Genomic DNA, 15,505 nt, shown 5'->3' with positions numbered 1-15,505 from the left:
TGCACAAGGGTTTCTTCAGACTTCTGAGAAGAGGCTGAGATCTCCTGAGATTTTGTGTAATGAGTTTTCCAACCAGTCCAATCCAGTTAATGGCTGTTATATTACACAGTCAATGAGTTGAGACTTCTTGCTCTCAATTTAAATTGTTCTTCCCATCTTCAGATGTAATTCCAGCAGTCGCAATACTGGATAACATACATACTGTTAAGCTTGCATTGGTGCAATAATCCATCTCCATCAGAACAGACCCTTAAAAACCCTCTACATTCTCGCTGTTGTCTCACAACGTCTCATCTATTATCTCTGTTCTTGCTTATACTTGAGTAACTGTGGAACGTATTTCTCATTTTGTTGTATCATTCGTTAGAGTTAATGTTCCTAGACTTCAGCCATACGTGCACTTGAAGAGCTCAAGATGATTTAAGACATTTTTTTTTAACAAATTCAGGAAATAAAATAGCATCAGCCGTCCTTCTATCTGAAATTTGATGCCACATTTCCAGTCAAATATAGTACTGCAGATCAAAAACACATTTGTGACCCTGGACCACAAAACCAGTCTTAGGTATAATTGTAGCAATAGCCAAAAATTAATTGCATGGGTCAAAATTATTGATTATTAATATATGTTATCGTACATATATCAAAACTTAATTTTTGATCAGTAATATGCATTGCTAAAAACTTCATTTGGACAACTTTAAAGGTGATTTTCTCAATATTTAGATTTTGTTTTTTGCACCCTCAGATTCCAGATCTTCAAATACTTGTATCTCAGCCAAATATTGTCCTATACCATATATCAATGGAAAGCTTATTTATTCGGCTTTCAGATGATGCATAAATCTCAATGTAAAAAAACTGACCCTTATGACTGGTTTTGTGGTCCAGGGTCACATTTAGGAATTTAACCACACTTGATTTGGGATCTGATGCCCTCTTGTGGTCACATTTTCCATGAGCAGTTCTAAACTGGTGGGTCACGATGACCTGAAAATGAGTGGCAGGTCTGTTTTTGAAAGAAATGCAGACAGCAGGCTAAAAATAATGCTTATATTCGTGTTATTTATTTATCTGTTATTTTATACTTTTATAATATTCAATAATATTAGATTTTTTTTTTACTTATATTTTTTAATATATTGTCAGTTTTTCGTTAGTTTGAATTTGAGTAATTTTGTTAAGTCCATTCATCAGTCATTTCATTCGTTTTTTTAAACATTTCAATTTAGCTTTAATTTTAGTACTCCAAGTTATTCCACTTCATAAACATTTCTAATTTTCATTAAAAGGTTTCCATCTTATATCTATTTCAGATTTATTTCAATTATCATTTTTAATGGTTCAATATAGTTTCGATAAATATATATAGTATTCAAACAATTTTTAATAGGTTTAGTTAACAATAACACCACTGGCTATTAGTCGCCAATACAAATAATAAAATGCATATAACAGTTAAGATGGCAAAATAAATAAAAGGAGAAAACACTGTTTTTGTGTTTTAAAGGGTGACTCAAACTATGATATACAGTAGAAGTTCATAAACAGGTTAAGTAACATGCACTAATTTAAGCAAATAATTACTGCATAATTAGTTGCACTGACCTCAGTATGCTCAGTGTTAAAAAAATAGCCTACATTCTTGGTGTTTTTAAGATTTAATTGAGATTTTTATTGTATTAATATTAATAATACATGTAATTGTTTAATTTTAGGGATGTTGTTTACTTAATTTTGGTACTGGATTGCTATTTGATATCCAATGTAAAATCAGGATCCGGAAGTAAAACCAGTTGAGAACTGCTGATCTACATGGTGTTACACAATCATTCAGTTCAGACGATAAACAGGACAAATAGAAGCATTTTAAAATGACCTTTAATTTGTTAAACTTCTACATAAAAACTGCCCAGTTTGACAGACATACAATTTTGACTTTTACAATATGAATGATTTGAAATGGACTGAAATAAAACTCAATTCGATGTCTACTATACTGGTTAGCATTTGCAAAAAAGTCACAAGCCTTTCACACTTTGGCAGTTTTGTTTATGAGGTCTTCGAAGGAAGGGATCCAGCAAGTTCAAAAGCACAATATACAGAAAAACACAGACATTTCAGCTCTGCAGTAGTGTTTCTTCATGAATGGATATGACAATATTCGTCACGTTCAGAACCTATTATTAAAGAGCAGCCCAAATCTATTCTTGAATGAGGTAAATACTTGTTTAACATCAAAAATGAAATCAGAATGATATTGACAGGGTCCAAAATGAACAGACTTTACTAGCCATAAGTATTTCTGTTTCTATGAATTATTAAGTTGTTGTTTTTTCTTCTCATATTATATTGACAGAAAGGGTGGGTCATTGTAAAACCAAGAAAGACCAGTTGTGATTTGGTTTCTTCAAGAAATATAAAACATAGTACTAGAAGAAAAGAGAAATCTTAATAATAGGGTTACATATTCAAGCATTTGTTTGTCTTTGAATCACAAATAAATAACTTAAAACCAGCATGTTTTATAGACTTAACCCATTTATTATGTCACATTTCATAATAGTTACCAGCCAATTTTTATTTACTTACCAAAGCCAGTTTTTTTTACTTGCATGTGGCCTTGGTGATTGTTAATCTTGGACCCTGGATATCAATCATTCAGAGAGACTCTAAAACAGTGTAAACAATTCAAAAGAATAACTTAGGGGGGATGTGTAGACACAAGACCATGCATATATTTTCCAAAAGAAATAAAACACTCAAGAAGATAAAAGTAGAGAAGAAAAAAAAAAGGCACAAACACAATTCAAAAAGCTTAAGTTCAACCGTCAGAAACCGAAAGCTTGAACTTTATGGAGAATTGGACCCCCTAAGACTGGCACACACACAGAGACAGGGCAAGCATGCATGCGTCGAAACACAGCACCAGTTGAGGACCACCATCAACATCTACTGGACTGCACCACTACAGCTACACCATACACAGCCACATCCACCGCGCGAGAGAGAGAGAGAGGAATGGAAGGAAAAGAGAGAGAAAGAGGCACATACTTTTCTAAATGCCAATTAAGTTATATTTATTAATAGAGGGCATCTGGGATTTCATGAACTGATTTTGATGGAATCCAATTATATGATTGCAACAGCTGGATGCGGTTCTCTAATCTAATTGGTTGAGCGTCATTTCATAAATATAATAGAAGTCTGTGTTTCAGCTGGGCCATAATCGCCAGACATTGATAATAATTAGAATTGGCCGAATTGTCTCTCCAATATATGATAGTGATGCTGCTCAGTTTGTTGTTAGGATGAAAAAAAGTAAAAAAATTCAGCAGTCTAATATCAAATCAAAGCAGGCAGGCTTTACTTTCACAGATACTGAATGAGAATTACAGTGTGTCGCTTCAGTTTTATGGGTGAAGGAGTGTGAGTTAAGTAAGTAGCTAAATAGGGCTGAAGATGCGAGTAGCTAAATATTTCATATCTTGACCGTTTTATGTTTTATGATAGAAATGCAAAACAAGCAACAGTAATATCCTGTGAAGCAAACTATTTGACTTTTAAATTTCACTGTTTTTGGTTTGAATATTGGACGAAACATGTAATTCATAGCTTAATGTGGTGAGACATTAACATTTTGCCATTTTGTTTTCAACATATTATGCACACATTCACTACTATTTGTATTTTAAAATGCAATTAGTTCAAAATAGTTCAAATTAATTTCAAAAAGGTTTGTTCTTGTTCTTTTCCCTTAAATCCATTTTAATCCATTTAAAAAAAAACACCACCACCAAAAAAAAGTTTGTCCTTTGCATGGTTGTGTCTTTGCTTTTAGACCAGACTATAAAAAATCCCATATAATTCAATGTGGTAATTCTTTGTAATTAATTGTGATATTTACTAGAAATTTCTAAGTGCAAATTCTTTCAAAATAAATCCTAGATCATTTTTGTTTGCAGTGAAAGTGAGTGGCATTTTCTTTTCATTTATGTTTTTTCTTTTACTATTACTAATTTGAACCAGCTTACACACTATTTAGCTACAAAGCCAGCTAAAAATGTACATTGGGTCTAGCATGGGGTGCAATGGGATAGTTAGGGTATTTGTGAAATAATATATTGTAAACGATGTTATCCGGATTAGATTAGATTTACTGTACCAAATTAGCTGAAAAACAGTTTCTGGAAATAGTTGTATGTGAAAAAATTAGATTCAGATGTGATTAAATTAATCTGTGAAACACTAATTTCAGCCTGTCAAAACAGGGCACATACAGAAAAACAGGTCAAGAGAAAAGACATGGAGGAGAAAGAGAAAATATGCCCGTGAGAGAAGAGGCAAAAAGAGCGGGTTTGAGACAGCGACAGTGAGAGAAACAGAAGAGGAGGTGAGAGAGCGAGAGGAAGAAGGGAGCAGCTGTGGTGTGTGTGCACATCGCAGGAGGAAAGTGTGAATGAGTGAGTGAGTGAGGTGACACTTCTTTCTTCTCTGGGAGGAAAGAGTACGAGAACCAGAAAAGATGCTTACCGATTCACCTGCCATAGAGAACTATTCATCTACAACAGCACCTCACACAAAATGCAGGGGATGATTATGCATTCATCATCATGTTAATAATAATAACTAGATTTGCATTTCCTGATGGAAATACCAGTGCTTGCAAGGCAGCAAAAGTGTTAAAATAAAATTATAGCTTGAAAAGAAATAATTCAGTATGCAAATATTACAATGATATTCGCTGTCTGTTTTTTTATTTATTTTAAAAGCATTCTATCATCAGTTGGAGTTTGTAAGATTTTTCAAATGTTTTTGAAATAAGTCTCATATGCTCTCCAAGGCTGCATTATTTGATGAAAAGAAACAGTAATATTGTAAAATATTATTAGAATTTAAAATAAGTTTATTTTGTATATTTTAAAATGTAATTTATTAATGTGATGGCAAGGCTGAATTTTCTGCAGTATGTAATTCAGTGTCACATGATCCTTCGGAAATCATCTAATATGCTGATTTATTATTAATGTTGACAACTGTTTTTGCTGCTTAATATGTTTTTCTGAAAACAATGGTACATTTTTTCAGGATTCCTTAAAGTTCAAAAGAACAACATTTATTTAAAATATATTTTTAACATTATTATTTTGTCATTACTGTCACTTTTGATCAATTTAAAGCATGCTTTAATGCTTGCTTTATTATTTTTAAAATCTTACTAACCCCAACCTTTTGAATAGTAGTGTACCTAATTGCAAAAAGACAAGCTTTGTGATATATCCATCCCTGACTTAAATAAGAAATACATATAGGAATATACAATAGGAAAAAGCTTAATCTTAAATTTCTATGAACTAATCTGTGAAAAGTGTGGCAGAAGAAGAAAAAAAGCAGGATTTAAATACACTGCCGCCTTGCAAACACTGCAATAATAACTGAAAAAACAATGCTAGCCTATAATGTATAAAATGAGTCCCATTTATCCCCCACATTTTTATAGTTTTCACATAACTGAACAGTCTTCACTAACACATATTCATTAAGTCTAATGTCTTCATGAGAAACTCCTCTTGGCTCTGAAGCAAGCCAGGCAATAACAAGACATGTACACGGCACTTACTCTGTGCCTCAGCAAACAAACCTAAAGGCTCGGTTCTGACGGCAAGCAGCTACGGCACAAGGCTAAATACTCTAGGTCCATACGAGAAGCAAGCTTTTGCAAATAATCAGCACGCTAGTCATGAAAAAGATCAGTTTGCGTTCTTATGGCAGACGAGAGGGTTCAGTGAAAGTGGTTGCGTTAAAAATGGAATATCCTTTCAGTTAGTCCCCCAGCTCTCTGACTACAGTTACAAGAGGAGGACGTTTCACGCAAGGACGCTTGCCCTGCCACTCCTGTGCCAGCCAAACACTTTTAGGGATCTGCAAAGAAAGGAACAGAAACAAAAAGCAAAAAAGCAAAAAAAAAAAAAAAAATCACACAAGACATGTTAGAGATGTTGCACAAGAACTCCTGTACAATCGTTGATTCACAGACAGCAATGGGTTAAAAATGTTCAGTAAACCACGGAAGCTCAACGTCAGAGCGCAGCCCCACTATGAAGTGTGAATTAAAGACAGGGACAGTATAAAACCATACAAAATTCTTCATATATTTAGCTTGCGACACTATCGAGCATATTTAACAGCTGCTGATAAAGCTATGGACAAATGATGAAGCTGTTAAGCAGCAATAAATAGCCTCTCTGGTTTTACAGCATGCACATAGAACGGTATTCCTGCTGTAAGCATTTCTAATACACACTGCGATGACCACCTGGAAAAATTTAATTTAACTTCAAGTTAACTGTTAGTTTTCCATGCTGGTCAGTGTACGAATAACATGCATCTTTTGAATTATTGCTTCAACGCTCACTACACTGAAAGGCATCGTGTTAACTATGGGTTCATGAGTATATTTTTTACTACTAAAGTTGATTTTTTTTTTACAGCAGTAAATGCAAAGCTAGCAGAAGTCTCACAGATGCATGCATTAATTACTTAAGCTCTTCACATTTAATGATATGCGTTGAAATTGAATGTGATTTGCCATCGGGGAAAGAAAAAAATCCTGTATATTCAGGATTTTTCGAGGTACAAGGATGTACACCAAAGTAAACATACCTGAGAAAATATTCTATTCCATCTCTCATGCAAGAGATTCTCTCAAGTCAGACATTTCGACGTCTTAAAAAATTATTATAATTAAAAACACCTTTTGACTATAGTTAAAAATGCAGGATTGCTACTTATTCTGTAGCTTTAAGGTCAAAATATTAGTAAGTAATTACTGTTTATTGCCAGAATGTTTCAGAATATTTGCTTTTGACATTTTCTAATCATTTCATTGCTTGTAGATCATTAAAAATATGAACATGAGTATCTACATATCTTGGTTATAGCAGAAAACCACCATAATGCCAAGCTATAATGCTAAATATGAACATGATATGTTGGTAAAGCAGCCATTTCCATCAGATATATCAAAATTATATAGCAGCTGTCTTTATTGCCTAATTCACTGTACCCTTATGGATGCAGAACTTGTTTAGCACTGATAAGGTCTAAGGGAGCAATAATTAAAAATGTAAATAAGGACCAAAACAGAGAAATGACACATGGCATCTTGAACTTGTAAAAACAGCTAGTGCGCTGCTGTCTGCTTCCTCTGAGAGGAAGACAGAGGAAAATGTTCCTCTTCAATGAGAACATTTTCATGATGTTCTACTGCATGTACAGTTAAACAGCGTTCACTAAAGACGCTTTCCGGGTGTTCAGTGATGTTGGATTATATGTATGTCATAGCACCTTTGGCATTCATGTCCAAAAAGAGTTTGATGTAGGATGTGGGCACGTATCCTTCTTCATCCTCGTTTTTGCGGACACGGGTCCAACCGTCACCCTTGTCCTCCTCGATTACGTACAACATCTCACTTTCGGCCATGGATATGGTACCTTCGTTCTGACCTACAGACACAAGACCAGGCAATATGGGTTTCCAAAACAAGCACGCCAACTTATAAAAATTACGGTAACACTTTACAATAAGGTTCATTAGTTAACATTGGTTAACAACATTAGTAAACATGAACTAGGAATCAACAATACTTCTACAGCATTTATTAATCTTACTTCATGTTAATTTCAGCATTTAGGTGAGCATTATTAAACTCACAAGTTGTGTTTGTTAACATTAGTTAATGCACTGTGAACTAACATGAATAAATAATGAAAAACTGAAGATGTGGTTGAACATCAGTTCAGCGGTTTCCATGGCTGTGGGTAGGCCTTCGAGAGGAAGAAGACGACATGATTTAGAAAATCGCTCAATGATTACCAGGATACAAGTGTTACCATTGGAGGCAGGCAGATCAGTGACGAAGTCTACCCCTAGGTGTGACCAGGGCTGATTTGGAATGGGCAGAGGAAGCAGCTTCCCAGCTGGCAAATGGCGTGGGCTTTTGGACATGGCACACTCTACACAGCCTTGGACGAACCTTCTTACATCCGTAGCCATATTGGGCCACCAGAAGCAAGCTTTTAGCAGCGAGAGGGTGTTGTTGGCCCCTGGGTGGCCAGTGCCCAGAGATGAATGTGCGGACTGGATGAGTGATGTGCGTTGAGCCCTGGGAATATACTGCAATCACTTCCACGGAGTGGCCGTGAAAGCATTGGAGGAGGTGAACGGGCTGGAATTCCATTGAATGGGGCTTACTATGATCTTCTCGGGCAGGATGGATTCTGGTTCTTCCTCAATTTCTTCTTTAGAATCATGGAGTCGAGACAGAGCGTCAGCTTTCAAATTCTTGGGACCAGGTCTATAGGAAATAGTGAAATTGAAGCGCGTGAAAAAAAAGAGCCCATCGGGCTTGGCGAGGGGTAAGTCTTTTGGCTTCCTTCAGATACTGGAGATTTTTATGGCCGGTAAGGACTGTAAATGGATGTTGCGCACCCTCCAACCAATGCCTCCACTCTTCGAGGGCCAGCTTAATGGCGAGGAGTTCTCGATTACCTATGTCGTAGTTTCTCTCTGCCGGGCTGAGTTTGCGAGAATAGAAGGCACATGGATGGAGTTTAGATGGTGTCCCCTGCTGCTGAGAAAGGATGGCACCAACTCCTGAGACAAATGGTTTACTGGGGTCTGGGTGTACGAGGACTGGAGCATTCGTAAACGCATTCTTGAGACACTCGAAGGCTTCGGTAGCGGTAGGATTCCAGACTAGTGACTTGGGTTTGTTGCGAAGCAAATTGGTCAAAGGGCTTGTGATGATGCTATATTCGTGGATGAAGCGGCGGTAAAAGTTGGCAAACCCCAGGAACCGTTGCAGTTCCTTAATGGTACCAGGAGTGGGCCATTTCCGTATGGCCTCCACCTTCCCCTGGTCCATCCGGATGCCACCGCTGTCGACGTTATATCTTAAAAACTGCACTGAGGACTGATGGAATGAACACTTCTCTGCCTTGAGGAACAGGTGGAAGTCTCTCAGGCGTTTCAGGACCTCCGCAACGTGGCAACGATGTTCGGCCATGCTCCGGGAGTAGATGAGGATATCATCTATGTAGACCAGCACAAACTTGTGAAGAACTCCCGGAGCACCTCATGCATAAAATCTTGGAATACGGAGGGGGCATTGACTAGACCATAGGGCATGACTAGGTACTCATAGTGGCCGGTAGGGGTCACAAAAGCCGTCTACCACTCGTCCCCCTCACGTATTCTGATGAGGTTGTAGGCGCTGCGGAGGTCCAATTTGGAGAACACGGTGGCTCCGCGAAGGTGTTCTAGCGCTGCTGGGACGAGAGGAAGGGGATAACGGAATTTAACCGTTATATTGTTCAGGGCTCGGTAATCAATACAAGGTCTTAATCCTCCATCCTTTTTGGCCACAAAGAAGAAGCTCGAAGCTGCAGATGTGGCGGGGCGGATGTAACCTTGCTTGAGTGCCTCCTCAATGTACTCCTTCATGGCCTTCTGTTCGGGGATTGAGAGTGGGTAAATTTTCCTGTGGGGCACTGGCTCACCCGGTATGAGGTCTATTGCACAGTCCCATGGCCGATGGGGAGGCAACTGGGAGGCTTTCTGGGGGCAGAAAGCGTCGCTGAAGTGGAAGTAACAGGCTGGGATGTCTATGGAAAGTTTCTCTGGGGGACTTTCAATGGAGGTGGCATTTACCGTGATCGTCTTGACAGGAGGAGAGACAGCAGTGTTGGGAAAACAACCGGGGAAGCAACGGTTACCCCACTTCAGGACCTCACCAGTATGCCAGGCGATGTTGGGCTGATGTTGAACAAACCAGGGCCTTCCAAGGATGATGTCAGCTGTTGAACCCTCCAGAACCAGAAGATGAAATTCCTCCTCATGTAGCGAACCCACTTTCAGGCGGACAAGACCTGCACTGTGGTTTACACTCTTACGGCTGAGGGAAGTGCCAGTCACCGACTGTATTTGATAGTTGGTTTTGGTGCTTGCTGTTGGGAGGTTGAGCTGACGGCTGAGGTCTCCCGAGACAAAGTTCCCGGCTGACCCGGAGTCAAGGAGGGCATAGGCTGGAAGAGAGAATTTGGAGGCAGTAAGCAGAACTTCTATTGCTGACGGTTTTAAATTCACCAAATTGTATCACCGGCTGGATGGCACTCACCAAGAGACAAGGAGGTCGTACGGGACATGCTGCCTGGAAATGTCCCCTTTCATCGCAGTATAGGCACAATCCGAGGGACATTCTTCTTTGTCGTTCCTGATTGGGCAGGCGAGCATGATCGACTTGCATGGGTTCGCTGGCTGGTTCTGGAGGGCTTTGACTGAGTGGTGGCGGAGGAGTGAATTGTAGCTAGGGAGTGAAGCTTGTTCCTCAAGACAGGATTTCATCGAATGGAAAGTTGTATTAAGCTCTCTAGGCCACAGACAGTTTGGGTTCCAACCCCTGACGATAAGCCGTCAATAGAGATCGCTCGTTCCATCCGCTGGCTGCTGCTAGGGGGCGAAACTGAAGAGCATAATCATTAATAGACAGAGAACCTTGACGTAAATGATACAATTTCTCACTTACGGACGTGTCATAGGCGGTCCTGCCAAAAACTTCACGAAAATGATTTATAAAATCATCGAAGGATTGAGTGGCTGGGCCTCCCTGAGCCCAGAAGGTTTCTGCCCATTGTAAGGCTTTTCCCTTTAAGAGAGAAATGATAAACGCGATCCTTGCCTTTTCAGTGGGGTACATTTCGATGGCAAGGGAACATTGCAATAAGAAGCCGTTGCACTCCTCCGCCATGCCAGAGAAGGGCGCTGGTTTGGCCATGGGACTGGAGATCACGGTGGTTGAAGAACTGGTGGAAATGTTTACGGAAGTGGCAGGAGGTGCTGGTGGTGGAGTCGGTGTGAGAGCCCGTCAGAGAACATCCACAAGCTCTTGCAATGGATCTGGGGCGCTCATAGTCTGTCGGTGTAGGTCCGGTGTTCTGTTACAGAAGAGGGACTCAGACAGCGTGACGTATCGTTAACAGTTATTTATTGACAGACGTTGAGCATATGGAGTGAAACAGGTAAGTGGAGATTCTTGGATTCTTAGGAGGTCAGGACGAATGTTAACTTGGATTTCCTTTCTCGACAGAAGACACGGAACAGGAGTTGATCACACACCTCACCAATACTGTGGACAAGGATGAGACTCGGGAGCTGACAGACTTGGGATCGCTGGAAGACACACTTGGGATGAAACACAGCAGGTAAGTAGACGAGACGGTAAGTATCTGGCATAGAGATAGATAGCAATGGTAGTCCTCTTCCTACGGGGCAGTTGTGAGGTGTGTGTATTTGAGGAGTGAGTGATGATTGCCAATGATGATGTGCAGGTGCGGGTGATTAGAATTCATGTGAGAGAGTGCGCTGTGATTGGCTGGTGACAGAGCCTGGCCAATCTGTGACAGTCTAATAACCAATTTGACTCTTTGTTTATTAGTTAATGTTGAGTACATTTATTAATTTAGTAGTTACTTTCATCCTAAATGACTAAATTGAGTAAATAATAATAGTGTAAAAAAAGTGTTTACTCATTTTTGTTTTAAAAAACAAGATATTATTTTAGTAAGTTATTTTATTTTCAGTTAAATTGTTTACAGTTTTACTTGTAAATATTACATTTTATTTTTATTGTTGTTTAAAATGTTTCTATATATTAATTTATTTTATTTACATTTTTTTATTCATTAATTCGTTTTCAGCTTTTGATTTTGTATATTTTTGCCATTTATCCATAATAAACGTTCTACATAAATTTAGCACCAGTCAAAAGTTAATATTTGTCAAATTAGTTTTGTAAACAATTAGAAGTGAAAAAAACAAACAAACAACAACATTTCGGTTGGTAGTAGTTTAAATTTATTATCCCAAGAATTGCAAATATGGTCCAGAACCATTTAACAATCATAAATTCCTGAAATAATTTTCTTTCTGGAAGATGATCCAGTTAGTGTTTTTCTGTTACCTTCAAATGGATAAAGTGCTTTGCATGTTCCAATGGTGGGTAAAGGCTCCTCGTCGTCAAATTCATCATCGAACTCAGTACTGCGAGATTTGAACTGCATTGTCGTCTCTGTGCTGGGGTCTTCCGTGTAGCTGCCATCCGGACTATGTGCAGAAGACATGCAATACGTAAAACAGACCAAATTAACTTTGACGTTATAGTTAGATTATACACTTAATGTTACACCATCTCATATGAGGTTATCAAAACAAGATCAAGTATTAATAACATTAAACAGCATGAACAGAAATTTGTTTTTTGACTTCAGTCCACTTGTAATGTTAGTCATTTTAGTTTTGCTAATGTCAAAAAAAGTCATTTTGAACTAACCCAAAGTTTAGAGCTATGAAAGTTAGGGTTTTCATAATAAATATTAACTTCTCATTACATGTAACAGTGTCAGTCATATTTATATCATCCCATTCAGTGCATAATGTTTGGTAGCCCTGCTGTCTAGGGACTGAAGTACCTCTCTCGGTTTTGACCGTAGTTGTTTGTAAGAGGCGTGTTGCCCTGCGAGTCAAAATGACTGCTCTGTCTTCTCTGAGACTCGGATCCCTTTTCAAGTAACTTCCTCTCCACCTCCGTCAACCAGCCCTGAAAACACACAAACAACAGATCCTTCTGTTAATTTGTAATCATTATTGATCAAATAGCATAATTTACTTTCATAAGTCTCTTGGATCTCAAAATCCATATTTTAAACCAACTTTTGAAGGTATCTGAGGACTGAATTTGTGAGGGTCTCACCTCAAATTTATGTGCCTCAAGCTGCAATTTTTCCAAGCCTTGTGTGATTTCTTCTAACCGTGGATCTATACTGTCTGGATCCCCCAAGTGAGGATTCTTAATGTAAACATCTTTCATTTTAGTCAGAGCGTCCCTGCAAATAATCACAAGAAGAAGAGTTAGTAAAAACAAGAAGCATGTGCATATGAACTACATATGACAATTTGTTGCATCATGTCTGGTCATGTATATTACAATTATGTACAGTACACTATCATTCTAAAGTTTGGTGTTGGTAAGTTTTTTTGTTAATGTTTTTTAAATAATTATATTATGCTTGTAAAACTGTCATATTAAATCATTTATTTAATATTTTAGAATTTTCAGCATCATTACTCCAGTCTTCAGTGTCACATGATCCTTCAGAAATCATTATAATATGCTGATTTGCTGCTCAGTAAACATTTCTTATTATTATCAGTGTTGAAAACAGTTGTGCTGCTTAATATTATTGGTGAAACCATGATACTTTGTTTTATCAGGATTCTTTGAAGGGACAGTTCAAAAGAACAGCTTTTATTTGAAACAGAACGTTATACATGTCTTTACTGTCACTTTCGATCAATTTAAGGCATCCTTGCTGTATAAAGGTATTAATTTCTTTCAAAAAATTATTACTGACCCCAAACTTTTGAGCTGTAGTATATGATACAAACAATTTGGTGCATGATGATGAGGTATTTGGCAGAAAGAGAGGCTGATACTATTACCAGCATGGCAGCTACTGGATGATTTACCTCTGATCCATCTCTTTCTGGATGTCCTTGTTAATGTCATTGAGCTTGGCTTGTAGTTTCTTCCTCCTCTGCTCAGGGGGCAGATGACTGTAGTCTTCCTGGCCTGTTCCCTGCAGACAGACAAGAGTTATGAGTGAAAAAAAAAAAATCAAAGACAAACAAAACTGCATTAAATAAACAAGATAAAACCTAGTCTCAGTCCTAGAAAACACATCCCCTGACTGCCCAGCTCATATTAGATAAAAAAAATGCTATCAAGCGTTGAAACTGGAAAAATGGTCCAAAATTTTTTAAAATAAATAAATACATAAAATAAAATTTCTTTAATATTTATTATGAAAATAGTTTTATAGCAAGTCAGACTTACCAGCTTTAGAGAAAGCTGTGAATGTTAAGACAAGAAAGACATGTTAGGGGAAACGGTTAATACATAAAATTATGTAGCTGTTAAGACAGATATGTTTAGGATGGTGTTGATAAAAAGTATGAAAACGAGACATGTTACACATCCACACATCACTTTATAACCAAAATGAGCTGACGGTCCTTTAGCCTTTGGAGTCGTCCAATCAGATCTACACGAAAGACACAGAGGTGACGTGGACTTACCCCACGTTTCAGGCTCCGCAGGCAGTGCATTTTGTGTTTGGTGCCCATGAAGTCGTTGAGGCGCTGGCTGAGGGGCTCCTTGGGCTGCTGCGGGGACTGGGGGCCGTTGGGGAGGCCGTCCGGGGACGGGGAAGTGGGGGGAGGGGGAGGGGGCTGGCGGGGCGACGCTAACAAAGACATAAGCTACAGATGAAGGTGTGATGGAGCACATTGAGAAATGGAATGGAGAAAGACAGGAAGAGAGAAGATGAGAGGAGACAAAATTTCAAAGGCATAGAAAATTGTCTTACAACAAACTCATTGCAAACTTTATTAAAGGGAATGCATGTCAGTTTTTTGCTAAAATACTTTCTTTTATCCAATCTTAAAATTTCCAAGTTTAAAGACTGGTGCCATCAAAACAATCTTTAACATATAAAACAGATTATTAATCTTCATAATCATCAGAATAACAAGATTCCATTACAAGCTGCATGAAACTGCCATTGTAAACATTCCTAAATAGCAATAAAACTACTTGAATATAAATAACAGGATTTATATTTGGCCATTAAATCTACATGACTGCATCGCAATAGCTATAAATGAGCAACATTGTTCTCTGTTCTTTTATGTGCTTATTTGTGACTTTATCAGGTGTTCACAATCCACAGACCCATCCTATGTGTGCAATTTTTCCTATCCCGTCTTAATATTTACAAGCTTAAATACAGTTGGACTATTAAAACAACTGCTTTCCTAATGCATAAACAGCTAATGAATTATATCATCAAAACTACAAGATTCCATAACAAACTGCATGAAACTAGTTGCATAAAATAGCCAATGCAAACACTCTATAACAGCAATAAAACTACTTGAATATAAATAGCATGAATAATTTTTTTCTGACATAAAAGCATACATGACTGCATCTCAGCTGACCATTACTGAGCAGCATAGATTTTTGTTCTTTTATTTACTTATTTGTGACATAAGCAGGTAATCCGTCTGATCCCGTACCTTATTTCTCTTGAGTAAAGGCCACAGTTTGCTCCTGCTCCGGCGTCTGCTCTCTCCGCGAGCGTTCAGGAAGCTTGATTCTGACACCGCCCTCTTCATCGACACGCTGTAGTCCTCAAACTCCACATCACCCGGCGGCTCAAAGCCCGACTTGTATGATTCTACAACTTTCTTACTGTCCTGAGATTAAAAACAGCAATAAAAAAATGTCAAGCTTTGAAACTTGACAAAAAAGAGAGAGTTTAGGATGAAACGTCAAACTAAATGAGTTTAAAATCACTCTATTTAGTGACAAACTGTTGTATGTAA

General features: G+C 38.1%; 1 protein-coding gene across 1 annotated transcript in view; it reads right to left on the bottom strand.

Moving 5' to 3' along the window:
• Window positions 1-6,852: 6,852 nt before the first annotated feature.
• The window catches only part of LOC306848876 (formin-binding protein 1-like), a 28,147-nt gene continuing 19,494 nt past the window's right edge, over window positions 6,853-15,505 (bottom strand). Inside the window, exons 10-17 of the mRNA XM_079383650.1 lie at window positions 15,197-15,376; window positions 14,195-14,377; window positions 13,953-13,967; window positions 13,586-13,695; window positions 12,810-12,942; window positions 12,529-12,656; window positions 12,021-12,163; window positions 6,853-7,506 (exon numbers count right to left, since the gene is read on the bottom strand). Coding sequence (XP_079239776.1) covers window positions 7,328-7,506; window positions 12,021-12,163; window positions 12,529-12,656; window positions 12,810-12,942; window positions 13,586-13,695; window positions 13,953-13,967; window positions 14,195-14,377; window positions 15,197-15,376 — 1,071 coding nt within the window. The 3' untranslated portion in view covers window positions 6,853-7,327. The remainder of the gene's footprint in view (window positions 7,507-12,020; window positions 12,164-12,528; window positions 12,657-12,809; window positions 12,943-13,585; window positions 13,696-13,952; window positions 13,968-14,194; window positions 14,378-15,196; window positions 15,377-15,505) is intronic.

Source organism: Barbus barbus (assembly GCF_936440315.1).
Source record: "Barbus barbus genome assembly, chromosome: 29".
Lineage (NCBI taxonomy): Eukaryota > Metazoa > Chordata > Actinopteri > Cypriniformes > Cyprinidae > Barbus > Barbus barbus.
Note: the sequence above shows the minus strand (reverse complement) of the source record. Positions and strands in the feature narration are given on the sequence as shown.